General features: G+C 42.2%; 1 protein-coding gene across 1 annotated transcript in view; it reads left to right on the top strand.

The window, feature by feature from the left end:
• The window catches only part of LOC132397564 (protein kinase C-binding protein NELL1-like), a 943,441-nt gene that overhangs the window by 28,046 nt on the left and 900,165 nt on the right, over positions 1-15,230 (top strand). Inside the window, exon 4 of the mRNA XM_059976383.1 lies at positions 719-889. Coding sequence (XP_059832366.1) covers positions 719-889 — 171 coding nt within the window. The remainder of the gene's footprint in view (positions 1-718; positions 890-15,230) is intronic.

The following is a 15,230-nucleotide window of genomic DNA, read 5'->3' as shown; positions in this document are numbered from 1 at the left end:
ATTTGCAGCCTGATTCGAATAAGTTGATTCTATTTATTCCCGTCGTCAGAGTTCTTTTAAACTTGAGAATACATAAGTTGGGTCCCTTTCATGGCCAACAAAAATAAAACTGAAGTTTTATTGGGAAATTCAATATGTACTTCTGTTGCATATTTTAAAAAATAACACTAACTTTTAATGAGTTATCTTTTCTGCTTCTTAAGGATAACATTGTGGCTCATCTGTAAGATGAAACTTGGTCTGGTTGAAAGGAGCTGGTGAATGCTGTAGGAAAGAAAGATCCGAGGAGTTGCCTGAAGTTAGCTTCAGAACAAGCATGCCAATGCTGTTTTCGTGAGGACCTAGTAGCATTTACCAGGAAGTTGAAATGCTTAGAAGAAAGTGAGCCTAGTATGATGTATAAACGTTAGCGTAGCGATTCGAGCACCGCTATTGAAGCTCGGTGGTTCAGAGTTCAGTTCTGGCATCATTCTGTAAAGAGTCTCTGACACTTGAAACATAACGGTTCTGGTTTCCTCCCTCAGTCCAAAGACGTACCGAGCAGATATATTATCCCGTGATTAGGTTAGGGTAAAATCGGAGTTGCTAAGGTGGCATGGTTCAAAGGGCCGGAATTATTAATATTAAAGACTCACAGATATAGTGTATTTATTAAAATTCTGCTAATGCTGAATGTTGCTGCTAAATATCTTGTCTTTGTTGCTTGTACTAAATGCAGGTATTTTGAATTGGAGAGCAGCGGTCAAAGGGATGAGATAAGATATCATTACTGTTTCAATGGTAAACCTCGCACAGAAGTATTCCCATATCGACTGGCTGATGGACAGTGGCACCGAATTTCACTCTCAATCAGTGCTTCTCATCTCTTACTCCACGTGGATTGCAATAGGTAAGACTTAGAATATGACAGTTACAGTATGGGGTACATAATGTGCATAGTTCAAGGAACTCTTGGTACCCAACCTTGCAGTCTGCATTCTGTCCAGAATTATGTTACTTGAGTTTAATCTTTAATTATCTTGAGTTTCAAACCATATGACTTTGAGAAAATAATTCACCATTGATAAAAGAAAGCTGATTAATTGAATCGGTATTGAAATTAATAATAGGTGAAGGAGGAGAAATGAAAATATTAAGAAATATGAAAATGAATTGCTCTTGAGCTCAAAAGAGAGTGTTACCAAGAAATTAATGAAATCAGAGGCTGGATCGAACTTTCTCGCACAACCATACAGGCTCATTAGAGATAGCTACTGAGAATGAATCTCCAAGCTTGTGCTTTTGAGTTTGCTTTGTTTTAGACGACATGTATGTTCACTTAAAGGGGTTGCACACAAACCCACCATTTGTATACAGTCGACTGGAATGTAGTTACGGGCAACCAATGATTTCCTGAAGCAACTAATATGGGCAGCAATTTAGAACATGGAACATGTAAGAGTCCAGCACAGGAACACAATGTTGTGCCAAATTTATTAAACTACTAATTAAAAGTTGATCAGACTAGTTCCTTCTCTCTACACAAGTCCATAATCATGCCCATATCGTCCATTCTCTGCATATTCATGGGCCCTTCCAAGAGCCTCTTAAACCCTTCTGTCATATCAGCCTCATATTCCAGGCACCCATTATTCTCTGTATGAAAATAAGTTGCCCTGCGCATCTCCTTTGAACATATATGCTAGAAAAAGTTGCTGGCTGTTTACACTCTGTCCCTTTATAATATTGCAAGCCTCTACCAGGCCTCCTCTCAGTCTCCACCACTCCAGAGAAATCAGCCCGAGTTTGTCCAACCCCCTCATATCATGTGCCCTCTAGTGCAGGCAACATCCTGGCAAAACTATTCTGCACCTTTTCAAAAAGCTTCCGCATCCTCCTTATAAATATAACTGAATTATATTATTAAATATAAAATAAGGAATCTCAGGGTCTGTGTTCAGTTCTCAGATAGGCACATGATTATGCAAAGAACGTAGGAATCTAGACAATGTGCAGATGGAAGGGATTAGGTTAATTAGGTGTCATTACCTTAACAAGTTTCACATGACATCATGGGGTTCCTGTGCTGTATATTTCCATGTTCTATGCAAATTTCATTTTCCTCAGAGAGTGGAAGGTTTCTGGATGGGGGAACCAGAATTGAATACAATTCTCTAGGTGCTACCTATCCGGAGTTTTATAACGCCGCAACAGAACTTGCTGACTCTTGAACTCGTTCAGTGGCCTTTAAAAAGGCAAGCTTGACATATGACTTTAAGTTATGCAGTCATTTTCAGAGATCTATGGACTTGGAAGGTAAAACAGCACAGGAACTTGCACTTCAGCCCACAGTGTTTGGACAAACCGTGATCCCATTCTAAACTAATCTCAGCCCCCTGCAGACAGTGTACACTGTGCCCATTATTACTGTAGCTGCGTCCATCAATTCTGATAGTGACCTCAGACACCTTCTACTCTCCGTGGGAAAACAATACTTGCATAGAAGACTGCAACACAGGAACAGGCAATGATGTTGTGCAGAACATAATGATGTCTAATGAATCTAACACTTTTGACCTGCTCATTGTCTAGCTCCTCCAGTCTGCACCTATCTGAGAACATAACATGGATTCTTGGACCCCAAGATTCCTTATTTCATATTTAATAATTTAATTCAGTAATTAAGGAAAAAGAAGCAAGAAATGTTTGCCTTTTTGTCTTTCATGACCTCAGTGGTTCCTAGTCAGGTTAATCACGTTCCCGTAGATGGCGAAAGGTGTGAGTGGCACTTGTCTCTCTATTTGTAAGAAGTTTGCAAAACTATGAGGAAGCATTTAAAATCATGTCAGTGGTTCTAGGAGACAGCAACTGACATCTGTACTTGGGACACTAGCTGTACAGGTGTATTGGCTTATTCCTGTCTTACGTCCTGAGCTTCAGAAATCTGTGCCATTTACATAAGTCAGTTCATCAAAATACAGTTTATTGTCATATGAAAAATATACGTATCCAATGGAAAACCTGCAGGAGCATAACAGGCGCTTAGTATCATATAAGAAATATTTAGAAGAAAACAAGTAAACATAAATCACACAATTTTTCTAAAAAGAACATAAAGGTTGGGGGTGTTGAGATTGTATGTAGAGTTGTCAGAGGGACAGTGATAAACTGGGCTGAGAGTGGCAGATGGAGTTCAAATCAGTTAAGTATGAGGCCAAGTATGATACTATATATGAATATAGTATTAACGGTAAGACTCTTGACAGTGTGGAGGATCAGAGGGATCTTGGGGCTCGAATCCATAGGACACTCAGAGCTGCTGCACAGTGGTTAAGAAGGCATACAGTACATTGGCCTTCATCAACCATGGGACTGAGTTCAAGAGCCAAGAGGTAATGTTGCAGCTATATGGGACCCTAGTCAGACCCCACTTGGAGTATTGTGCTCAGTTCTGGTTGCCTCACTACAGTGGAAAATATAGAAAGGGTGCAGAGGAGACTTGCAAAGATGTTGCCTGGATTGGGGAGCATGTCTTATGAGAATAGGTTGAGTGAACTTGGCCTTTTCTCCTTGGAGAGACAGAGGATGGGAGGTGACCTAATGGAGGTGTGTAAGATGAGAAGAGGCATTGATTGTGTGGATAGTCAGAGGCTTTTTCCCGGGGCTGAAGTGGCTAACATGATGGGGGCACAGTTTTAAGGTGCTTGGAAGCAGGTACAGAGGAGATGTCAGGGTAAGTTTTTTACGCAGAGAGTGATAAGTGCGTGGAATGGTTTGCCGGTGATGGTGGTGGAGGCAGATACAATAGGGTCTTTTAAGAGACTCCTGGATAGGTACATGGAGCTTAGAAAAATAGAGGACTATGGGTAACCTGAACTAATTTCTGAAGTAAGTACATGTTCGGTACAGCTTTGTGGGCCGAAGGGCCTATATTGTGTTGTAAGTTTTTTTATGATTTTACAACTGGAACCGAAAAAGTCCATTTTAGTGCGAAGCGATCATGGTGGTCATTGTGTCGCTATACTGTAGTGATTGGGTTGGTCAAGAACTGAATGACTGAAAGGAAGACGGTGTCTTGAACCTGGTGATTCTAAACTTTTCTGTCCATGTATTTGAGTCTGCTTGTGTCTACAGCTTCTTTCGTTCCTGCAGATCGGAACTGTGGTACCAGGCCATGATGCAACCAGTCAGAGTATTTTCAATGGGACATCTGTAGAAATTTATTAAGAGTGATTAATGACAACCTGAACCCCATACTGGTGTGCTTCCTTATGATTGCATCAATGAGCAAGGCCCAGAACAAGTCATCTGATGTGTTAATGCCCAGGGATTTAAAGCTGCTAACTGTCTCCAGTGCTGATCTCTCAGTGTAGACTGGTGCTTGTTTGTCTTCTTTCCCCTTCCTGAAGTCAACCATCATTCTTTACCTCTACTGATTTTTGAACACGAGGTTGTTGTTCTGGTGCCACTCAACCAGATGTCCTTTTACACTCTTGTAGGCTGACTCATTGCCATCTGTGACTCATCAACAAATCTGTAAGTGGTATTAGAGCTGTGCTTAGCCACACAGTTGTGTGTATAGAGAGTAGAGCAGGCGGCAAAGCACACACCCTTAAAGGCGCATATGTTGATAGTCAGTGAGGAACAGGTTGTGTTAGCAATCCCCACTGATTGAGGTCTGTTGATGAAGTCAGCATCCAGTTACCAAGGGAGGTACAGGGGTTCAAGTCTGGGAGTTTGGTGATGAGTTTGAATGGAATGATTGTGTTAAGCTCTGGGCTTTAGTCAATGACAGCAGCTTGACGTCTGTGTTCCTGTTCTCCAGATGGTTTCGAATAGAGTGAAGAGTGAGAGAAATTGCACCCAATGTTGAATTGTTGTGGTTGAGGGAAATTAAAGTGAACTCATGCCATCTATGACACAGTTTATTTACACCATAACCAGCCTGTAAATTAATTTCATTGTGGTTGATGTAAATGCTGTAGGATGGTAGCTATCAAAGCAGATCCCAATACACCAGTACAATAGATGATGGTTTGAAGCAGGTGGGAACTTCAGACAACGGAAGAGAGGTTGAATATGTCTGTAGATACTGCAGCCAGTTGGTCTGCACAGATCTTTAGTATCTGGCCAGTGCCTTTTGTGCATTCACCCTCCTGAAGGATGTCCAAATATTGGGCTCAGAGACTGAGATTGCAGGATCATCTGGAGATGTGGGAGTTTGTGTCAGTGTGTCATAGTTTTCTCTACCAACTAAGCATAAAAGGCATCAAACTTTTCTCTTACCTGACTTTGCTGTCCGGTTTATGCAGTGTACTAAAAAACCCTCAGACTGGAGAACTGTGTCAGGGGAATTGGTGTGATCCCTCATGTCCCTCTGATAAAGCTAACTTGTTCTGAGGTGCTCAACCTTGTTTTCTAATGACTGTACCTTGTTCAAGAGGATGTTTTGGAAGTAGGGGTGGGCTTAGGCCCTGTGCTTTAGTCTTATCTAAACCCTTTCCCAGTGACATAGAAAATACAACATTACAGTTCAAAGTACAACTTATTATCAGATTACATACATGTCACCACATACAACCCTGAGATTCTTAGAGTCCTTAAAATGAGACCATCGGTTGTGGGAACACCAGAAATAGAATGAGCTTGATTGTTGAGGGGTAGCAACTGATTTTGAACCTGGTGGTGCAAGACTTGAGGCACTTGTACCTTCTATCTGATAGCAGCAGCCTGAAAAGAGCATGGCCTGGGTGGTGAGGATCTTTGATGATGAATGCTGCTTTTCTACAGCAAAGTTTCACCTAGACATGCTCAATGGTTGTGAGGGCTTTATCCATGATGAACTGGATTTACACCTTTGTAGGATCTTCCACTCAAAGACATTGGTGTTCCCATACCAGGCCTTAATGCAGCCAACCAGTATACTTTCTACTACACATCGATAGAAGTTTGCCAAGGTTTTTGATGACATGTCAAATCTCTGCAGACTCCTGAGGAAGTAGAGGCACTGTTGTACTTTTTTTGCAATTGTATTTATATGATGTGTTTAGGACAGATCCTCTGAGATGGTGAAACCCAGGAATTTATAGTTATTGCCCTCCTCCACCTCTGATCCTCCAATGAGTACTAGCTCATGGACCTCTGGTTTCCTTCTCCTGAAGTCTACAATCAGTTCTTTGGTCTTGTTGACATTGAGTGAGAGTTTGTTGTTATTACACCACTCAGCCAAATTTTCAATCTCCCTCCTATGTACCGATTCATCACCACCTTTGATACAGCCACTTCAGTAGTGTCATCAGCAAACTTGTACATGGTGTTGGAGCTGTATTTGGCCACACAGTCATGGGTGTAAAGCAAATAGAGCGGGGGGCTACGTATGCATCCCTGTGGTACGCCTGTGCTGATGAAGATTGTGAAGGAGATATTTTTGTCAATCTGAAATGATGGGTCTGCAGGTGAAGAAATGCAGGATCCACTTGCACAGGGGGTTATTGAGGCCCAGGTCTTGGAGTTTACTGATTAGTTTTGAGGGGATGATAGTGTTAAATGCTGAGCTGTAATTGATAAAGAGCATCCTGATCTATGCATCCCACTGCTTGGGTATTCCAGGGTTGTGTGAAGCCAATGAGTTGCATCTGCTATGGATCTGCTGTTGCATTAGGCAAATTGGAGTGGATCCAAGTTGCCACTCGGACAGGAGCTGCTATGTTTCGACACCAGTCTCTCAAAACACTTTGTTACTGTGAATGTAAATGCCACTGGGTGATAGTCATATATACAGGTCACCACGCTCTTATTGGGCACTGGTTCAGTTGAAACCTGCTTGAAGCAGATGGGTACCACGCACTGCTGGAGTGAGAGGTTGAGGATATCCACAAACACACCAGCCACTTGGTTAGCACAGATCTTCAGCATTCAGCCAGGTACTCTGTCCGAACTGGATGCTTTCCTTGGATTCACTCTCTTGAAAAGTGCCTGCATGTCATCTTCAGATACTGAGTCCAAAGGATCATCAGAAGACATGGAGATGCGTGATGGTTCCTCCCTGTTCTGGTGGTCAGAGCGAAGATAGGAGGCATTGAGCTCATCTGGCAGCGAAGCTCTGCTGTCCCCTGCATCATTAAATTTAACTTTGTAGGAGGTTATGGTATTCAAACCCTGCCACTGCTAGCGATCATCCCTCGTTGATTCCAGTCTACTGCAGGATCTCCACGTCACCTGTGAGGTGGCTTTCCAGAGATCATGTCTACCCCTCTTGGAGCATTCTGTCTCTGATCTGGCTCTCAGCAAGTTCCAGATTTCGTCATTCATCCAGGGCTTCTGATTGGGTTATGCTGTGACCCCAGATGGCTTCCTGAACACGACCTAGTCCACCGACTCAAGGCAAACTGTAACCATTTGTCTGCTTCCCCCAATCACCTCTTAGGTGCCTTGATCTCTGCAGCCTTGCTTCTTAGGCTCTGGCTGTACGCAGGTAGTAGGAGTACAGACAAATGGTTTAGTTTGCCAAAATGCAGACAAGGGAATGTACGATAGGCATTCCTTATTGTAGTGTAGCAGTGATCTCAGCGTTGTGATCTTTGGTGCAACAGGTTGCATGCTGGTGATAATTGGGCAGGGTTTTCTTTAAATAGGCCCGGCTAAAGTCACCGACAATAATTTGAAACGTGTCAGGAAATGTGTCAGGAAATGTTTCTTGCCTGCAGACGACATTGTGCAGTTTCACTAGTGCTTGCTTATAATCAGCCGCTGTGGTATATAAGCTGCGGTCATGAACTCCTGAGGCAAATAGAATGGTCTACATTTGATCGTTAGGTATTTTAAGTCAGGGGAACAAGAGGGCGACATAGCCCCCAAGTCCGAACACCAAAGAAAATTGCCACACTTTTCCTTACCAGAGTTCGTGGTTAGATCAATTCTGAAAATCCTAAGACCTATTGGTCAGATTATTGCCTCTGGCATGTTAGCTGTTAACCGAGTCTCAGTCTCAGTCTCAGTGCAACAAACAATTGAGATCTGCCCCTGATAAGAGGCCTTGCCCTGAAATTGTCAATCTTATTTTCCAGCGACTACACATTCACCAACAAGATGCAGGCCTCACCCTTTGGCATTTTTGGTTTGAATTCACCTCTCCTGCTGTGCTTCCGGCCATGGCATTGACCTTGAAGCTTAACGGCTCCACTGCAGCCGATGGTTTATCATGAGTGCTGAAGATCGTTAATGTAATTTTGTAGTCCATTGTTAAGAGGAAATTTACATGCTGCAGATTGCAGCAAAATTAATTCAAAAGAAGAATATTTAAGAAGAAAATGGGAACAACTTTCTACACCTCGCAGAGAGTCGCAATGTACGCTGGAACCATCTTGCAAGTGTGTATCATGCATATCGTTATATGCATATCCTGCGTTACAGTGCAGTATAGGCCTTTCCAGGCGCATGGTGTTATGCTGGTCGTTTAACCTAGTCTAAGATTAATCTCACCCTTCCCTCCTACATAATCCTCAATTTCCTCAATTAATCCTCATATCCTCCTACATAATCCACATGCCAATTTAAGAGTTTCCTAAATGATCCTAATTAAACTGCCTCCACCACTATCCTTAGCTGGACATTTCACATACCAATCACTTTCTGTGTACAAAACTTACCTCTGACTTCCCTCCTATACTTCGTTCCAATCACTTTAAAATTATACCCCATGCCATATTAGCTATATTTTCCAAGAAAATGGAGCTTTTCCTGCTGTTTCCAGCTCCTGTACTCACATTCTGGGTGATCTGTTCCCAGTCTGTTAGCTCTGTCTGGGGTTCATAGTATTGCTAGTTTATTTTGTTCATTTCTCTTGTGCCATGTTGTAGGACGTGGGTGATCCTGGTCTTTCCATAATCATTTATGTTCTTGGCAATTGTTCCAACAGAAATGGCTTGCCATTGCCTTCTACTGGGCAGTGTCTTTACAAGATTGGTGACCCCAGCCTTTATCAATACTGTTCAGAGATTGTCTGCCTGGTGTCAGTGGTCACATAACCAGGACTTGTGATGTACATCAGCTGCTCTTACAACCTGCTCCCAGGGCCTCACATGATCTTGATTGGGTGGTGGGGTGGGGGAAAATAAGCAGGTGCTACACCTTGCCCAAGGGTGATGTGCAGATTAGCGGAGGGAAAGAATGCCTTGCACCTCCTCTGGTAGGGCGTATCTCCATCCTGCCACTCGACTAATAAATTTAAGTGGCCTAAAAGCACAATATTAATGCATTAGTTTCCACTGCAGTTTTCGGGTTTACAAGGTCAGATCTGGAGTATGAAACTACATTGCTGTTAGCTGCCAGCAACGGTGTGACCTCTCCCAGTCACCGTTGAGGTAGATTGAGGTAGCAGAAAGAAAACAGGATGCAGAATGTCATGTCACTGTTACAGAGAAAGTGCAGTGCCAGCAGACAAGAAGTGCAAGGGCCAAAACGACGTGGACTGGTGGAATCAAAATTTCAAAAGTTTGTCCCTTGAAACTGCAGCTCAAATCCAGTTCAGGAAACCAAAACCACTTGGCAGCTCGGGTGGCCTCGGGTGACAGACCAACTGCGGGGCTTGTCAAATCTTTTGGAATGTAGTAACTATACGAGTCTCTTTGAACATGCTAAGGTAAAACTATGAGCAGTGTGATCATGGATAAATATTGACCAAGGTAATAAATGTTTAGCCCAAACTTCTGAGCCTTGTATGAGGGCAGAAGGTCAGAATCAGGTTCAATATCACTGACATGTTGTTTTTCCACAACATTTCAGTGCAATACACAAAAAAATTATAAATTCCATAAGAAAAAAATATAAAAATTAATAAGTGTAAAAAGACGGCAGAAATACTGAGGGTAGTGTTCGTGTGTTGGTTCATAGTACATTCAGAAATCTGTTGGTGAAGGGGAAGAAGGTATTCCTAGAAAATAGAGTGTGTGTCTTCAGGGTGCCGTACCTCTTCTCTGGTTGAAATAAGAGAGCATGTCTTTGGTGATGGAGGTCCATAATAATGATGACTGATTTTTTTTTTGAAACATAAACTTTTGAAAATGTCCTCTGCTGCGGTGGCTCTGGATGGAGCTGGCTGAATTTGCAACATGCTGCAGCTTTTTCTGATCCAGTGTGGTTGGCCTTCCATACCTGATGGGGATGCAGCCAGTTAGAATGCTCTTCACGTTATATCTGTAGTGTTTGGTGACTTACTAAGTCTATTCAAACTGATGAAATATAGCTGTTGGCTTGCCTTCTTTGTAATTTCATCAATATGTTGGGTCCAGGGTAGACCTTCAGAGACGGGAACTTGAAACCGCTCATTCTTTCCACAGCTGACCCCTTCCTGGGGATTGGTATGCATTCTCACCACTTCCTCTTCCTGCTCCACAGTCAATTCCATGGTCTTATTGATGATGAGTGCAAGATTATTGTTATACCACTCAACCCACTGATCTGTCTCATTCCTGTATGCCTCCTTGTCATCATTTCAGATTTTGCCGGCAAAAGTTGTGTCATCAGAAATACTACTTTCATTACTGAAAGACTATCTCTGATAGGGTGGCACTCTAATATGGCATTGGTAAGTCAGATCAGAAACTGGTCTCAAATCTGTAGATTGAGATCTGAACTTATGACCTTTTGAGTCACAGAGGAGCCAAGACTGTAATTTCAATCCAAATAACAAAACAATTTAAATACTGCCTATGTGCATCAATCAATAGTACATGCATTTGCCTAATGTTTTACGGTGTGAATCTATATTAGCACCAGCTTGATAAATAATTATTAAGAGTGCCAGATTTGACATTTTGGTTGAACTGAACTTAACATGAAATGAGACAGATTTCTTAATCTACCCTTTCATTGTAATATTTACCCTGCTCTTGCCAAGTTGATATATTTAAAATCTCTATTTTAAGGAAGTTTTAAATATGCCAGATAATATAACCTATTTTTCAAATTTGTTCTTGATCTGTGAAATTAATTTCTCTGAACATGCAACTATTATTTCACTTGACCACAAATCCTGCCAGATCGATGGTGGTGGGTACTGAAATGCTTGGGCGAATCTCCCATTTAATTGGATGTCTTTCGATGTCAGCAGTAACAATGTTTTTTTGCCAGATGAGTCAAGGAATCTGGGAAAGCTTGAAAGCTCAGTGAGAGAAAAAGGACAAAACCTGTTCCATCCTGTTTAATTTTCTCATTTTATATCTGATAATGTAGCATAATAAATGAAAATTTGTATTTTGTGAGTAGTACGCTGTATTGCTGTGACAATATGGCTAATGCATTGGTTCATCTCATGCAAATCATTAATGCTTCAATACTGTATTCAAACCTTGTTGGCGTTGTGGCCAAGCGTTGATCTAGTGATCTGAAGGTCGTTAGTTCGAGCCTTAACTGAGGCAGTGTGTTGTGTCCTTGAGCAAGGTACTTAACCACACATTGCTCTGCGACGACACCTGTGCCAAGCTGTGTTGGCCCTTGCCCCTCCCTTCCCTTGGACAACATTGGTGGCGTGGAGAGAGGAGACTTGCAGCATGGACAACTGCCGGTCTCCCATACAACCTTGCCCAGGCCTAAGTCAACATCGAAATCGATGGACAGCTGAAGAGTGAAGAAAGAGTATTGCGTTGAATTTAAGTTCATAATCTTCTGACTTGCGGTGAAGTGTTTGCACTTTAGCCAAGCAGACATTAATGATATACAGTATGCAGCAAAGCTGTGTAATTTTTTCATTCTTGCCTCTCTGTCGAGGCTGTACCTTGCCTCCAAGCTACCAATCATTGAGAAGAGCTAAATTACAAGACTATTCAGCCCACACTGATTCAGCTTTAGAACCAGTTACACAGTTCATTTGTAGGTTTCTGTGCATCCAGAGGCCGAGCTCCAATTGATTGTCAGTTTGTTCATTGAAACACATGTGAAGTTGGTCCTTGCACTCAATCATGACAAAGCAAAAGTATCTACCAAATCTGCCCTACAGTAAAACACTAATAGTAAACCCCAAGGTGATTCTCATGTTGTAGATACTTCCTATTATTTGGGAACTAACTCAAATTATTTGGGAACTTTTCATCAAATGTATAAAATTGATGAAAAGCTTCAGTGTGGAGAGAGGCTTTGCCAGTCTGAAGAAAATAATGAAGGTCAAGATCTTGACTTCGGTGCATTGTGCCTTTGCTTCTGAAACTTGGAATGGCCTCTAGCGGACTCCTCAGTGTACGGGAGCGATACCACCAACACTGTCTCTACAAAATTATTCACATCCACTGGAAACTTAAGCACACCAATGTCATGATCGTCTCTTAGTCCTTAAAGAACCAATGACACTCCTTTGGCTCAATTGGGCAGGCCATGACTTCTGCATGCTTGTTATCTGACTTCTGAGAGAAAAAGAGGAAAAAAAACATATAAGAAAATTTGAGCAGTAGTAGGCCAGCAAACTCCTTGTGTATTTTGCTATGCAATATGACCAAAGACGACTTGTCCTAGGCTTCTAGTTCTTTTCTGTGCCAATTCCACATAGTTATCAATTCCTCAATCCTCAAAAATGTATCTGCCTTCTCTTTAAGTACTCCTACGATCTGGCCTCCACAACCCTCTAAGGTAGAGAACTCCAGAAATTCCAGGTGAAAAAAAATAGCTATTCTGTGTGTTGTCTTGGGAAGAGATTCAGGAATATATATAAAATATCCTCAAAAATATGCAAGCTTCTCGTTGACTCCTGGGAACCCTTAGCTGATGAGCATTCAAATGGGGATGGCATGGAGATGTTTGTGCACCTATTGGGATCACACAGAAGCCCAGTGTAAACAGAAGGTACACATCACTCCTCAGTTTCTCACATCCCACCCAATCTGGGGTAGAGTTTGTGGGTCCTCATCAACTACCATAGAGCTAACAGAATGGAAATAAAAGCATCCTTGATCCTGAAGGGCCATTAAACAGTCCTTCCAGCTGACGTAGCACTTCACCTGTAAATCTGTTGGGGCGCTCCTGGCGTAGCCTCCTGTATATCGGTTGGACCCGATATAGATTGGGAGACTGCTTTGCCGAGCACCTACGCTCTGTCCGCCAGAAAAAGCAGGATCTCCCAGTGGCCACTCATTTTAATTTCACTTCTGATTCTCAATCTGATCTGTCCATCCATGGCCGCCTCCACTGTTGTGGTGAGGCCACACTTAGGTTGGAAGAACAGCACCTCATATTCCGTTTGGGTAGCTTTAAACCTGATGGCACGAGCATCAATTTCTCAAACTTCCGGTAATGCCTACCACCCCCTTAACCATTTCCCACCCTATTTTCACCCTCATACTTTAACTGCTTATCACCTCCCTCTGATGCTCCTGCCCCTTTCCTTCCTTCCTTCCTTCCTTCCTTCCTTCCTTCCTTCCTTCCTTCCTTCCTTCCTTCCTTCCTTCCTTCCTTGGCCTTCTGTTTCTTTCACCAATCAAGTTCCCAGCTGTTTACTTCATCCCTCCCCCTCCAGGTTTCACCTATCACCTTGTGTTTCTCTCTCCCCTCCCTTCACCACTTAAATCTACCCTTTAGCTTTTTTACCTCCAGCCCTGCTGAAGGGTTTCAGCCCGAAATGTTGACTGGACTGTTTTGCATTGATGCTACCTGGCCTGCTGACTTCCTCCGGCAGTTTGTATGTATTGCTCAGATTTTGAGCAGCTGCAGATTTTCTCTTGTTTGTTCTTGATCCTGAAGGATTGTATAGGATGGAATTCTTTTCCATAATCTAGCCAAAGTGCAATATTGCTGTCAAGTTCTTCTCTGCCATAAATCTGTTTAAGAATTATTATTTCCTTTTTCAAAGGGATGACTTCACTGCAGAAATAATGGGGTTTCTTTCGATCTGAAATGTGGATAACAGTAGCAAGGTCTTATTTATGTCCTTTATCTAGTAGCTTTGATATGCCCACTATCTGGATTTGTAGCACTGTACTTTCCTTTCATTGTATTAGAACAGACACTGCAAAGTGTGTGGCAGTGTTCCTTGTTAAATGTTCAGGTAGGGTCTCTTGCCTATAGAAACTTAAATTAGATTTGTGGAATGCTCTTTTGAATTTTTGGGCAACTGCTTATCTGATTCTAAGTTGCCCTTTATAATTTGTTGCATATGATTTGAGCTGCTGGGTGGTTAGCTAATGATCATATTGCTCAGAAGAATCTGCAGAGTGTTGTAAACTCAGCCAGTTGACACCTTCAAAAGGAGAAGACTCAAGAAGGCAGCGTCCATCACTAAGTATCCCCACCACCCATGGCAGTCCCTGTTCTTATTACTATCATGAGAGAGGAGGTACAGGAACCCGAGGACACACTCAATGCTTTAGAAATAGCTTCTTCCTCTCCGCCATCAGATCTCTGTATGGCCCATTAACCTCACTACTTTTTTGAACTAATTTAGTTCGTGTGTGTGTGTATTTCATATTTTACATATTGCACTATGCTGCTGTCAAAACAACAAATTTTACAACATAGATCAATGATCAGTCTGATTGAAAGCACTCAGTTTACAAGCAGAGCTTTTATGAGGACCTAGGGGTAAAGAAGGCAATATGCCAACGCCATCTCCCCTCCCTTCACACTTCAAGCCTGTTCTGCCAGCAAGTAGAGCTGTGACTGAACCTTTAACTTGTTATTCTCTCCATACAATTTGCTTCCACATCCCTTGATTCTGTAAAACCGTAAGATTTAGGAGTAGAATTAGGCCATTTGGCCCATTAAGTCTGCTCCATGTTTGACTTATTATACCACTCAACCTCATTTTCCTGCCTCCTTCCATAACCTTTGATGCTCTGTCAAATAAAAAGAAGCCTATCCACTTCTGCTTTAAGTATACCCATTGACTTGGCCTCCACAGCTGTCTGTGGCAAGGAATTTCACAGATTCAACATTCTCTGGCTAAAGAACTTCCTCCTCATCTCTGTTTTAAAGGGATGTCCCTCTATTCTGAGACTGTGCCATCTGGTCCTAGACTGCCCCATTATAGGAACCATCCTCTCTGCATCCACTCTATCTAGGCCTTTCAATGCTTGATAGGTTTCAATGCGATCTCCTGTTATTCTTCTAAACTCCAGCAAATACAGGGACAGAGCAATCAAATGCTTCTCATAAATTAACTTTCCCTTTGATGTGCCAAATAGTATCAGTCTTAACCTTGAAAATACCTGGTGACTGAGCATCCACAATCCTCTGGGATGAAGAATTCAAAAAGTTTGCATCTCCCTGAA

This window comes from Hypanus sabinus, chromosome 7 (assembly GCF_030144855.1).
Source record: "Hypanus sabinus isolate sHypSab1 chromosome 7, sHypSab1.hap1, whole genome shotgun sequence".
NCBI classification, from domain to species: Eukaryota; Metazoa; Chordata; class Chondrichthyes; order Myliobatiformes; family Dasyatidae; genus Hypanus; species Hypanus sabinus.
This window is presented reverse-complemented; position numbering and strand designations above follow the sequence as displayed.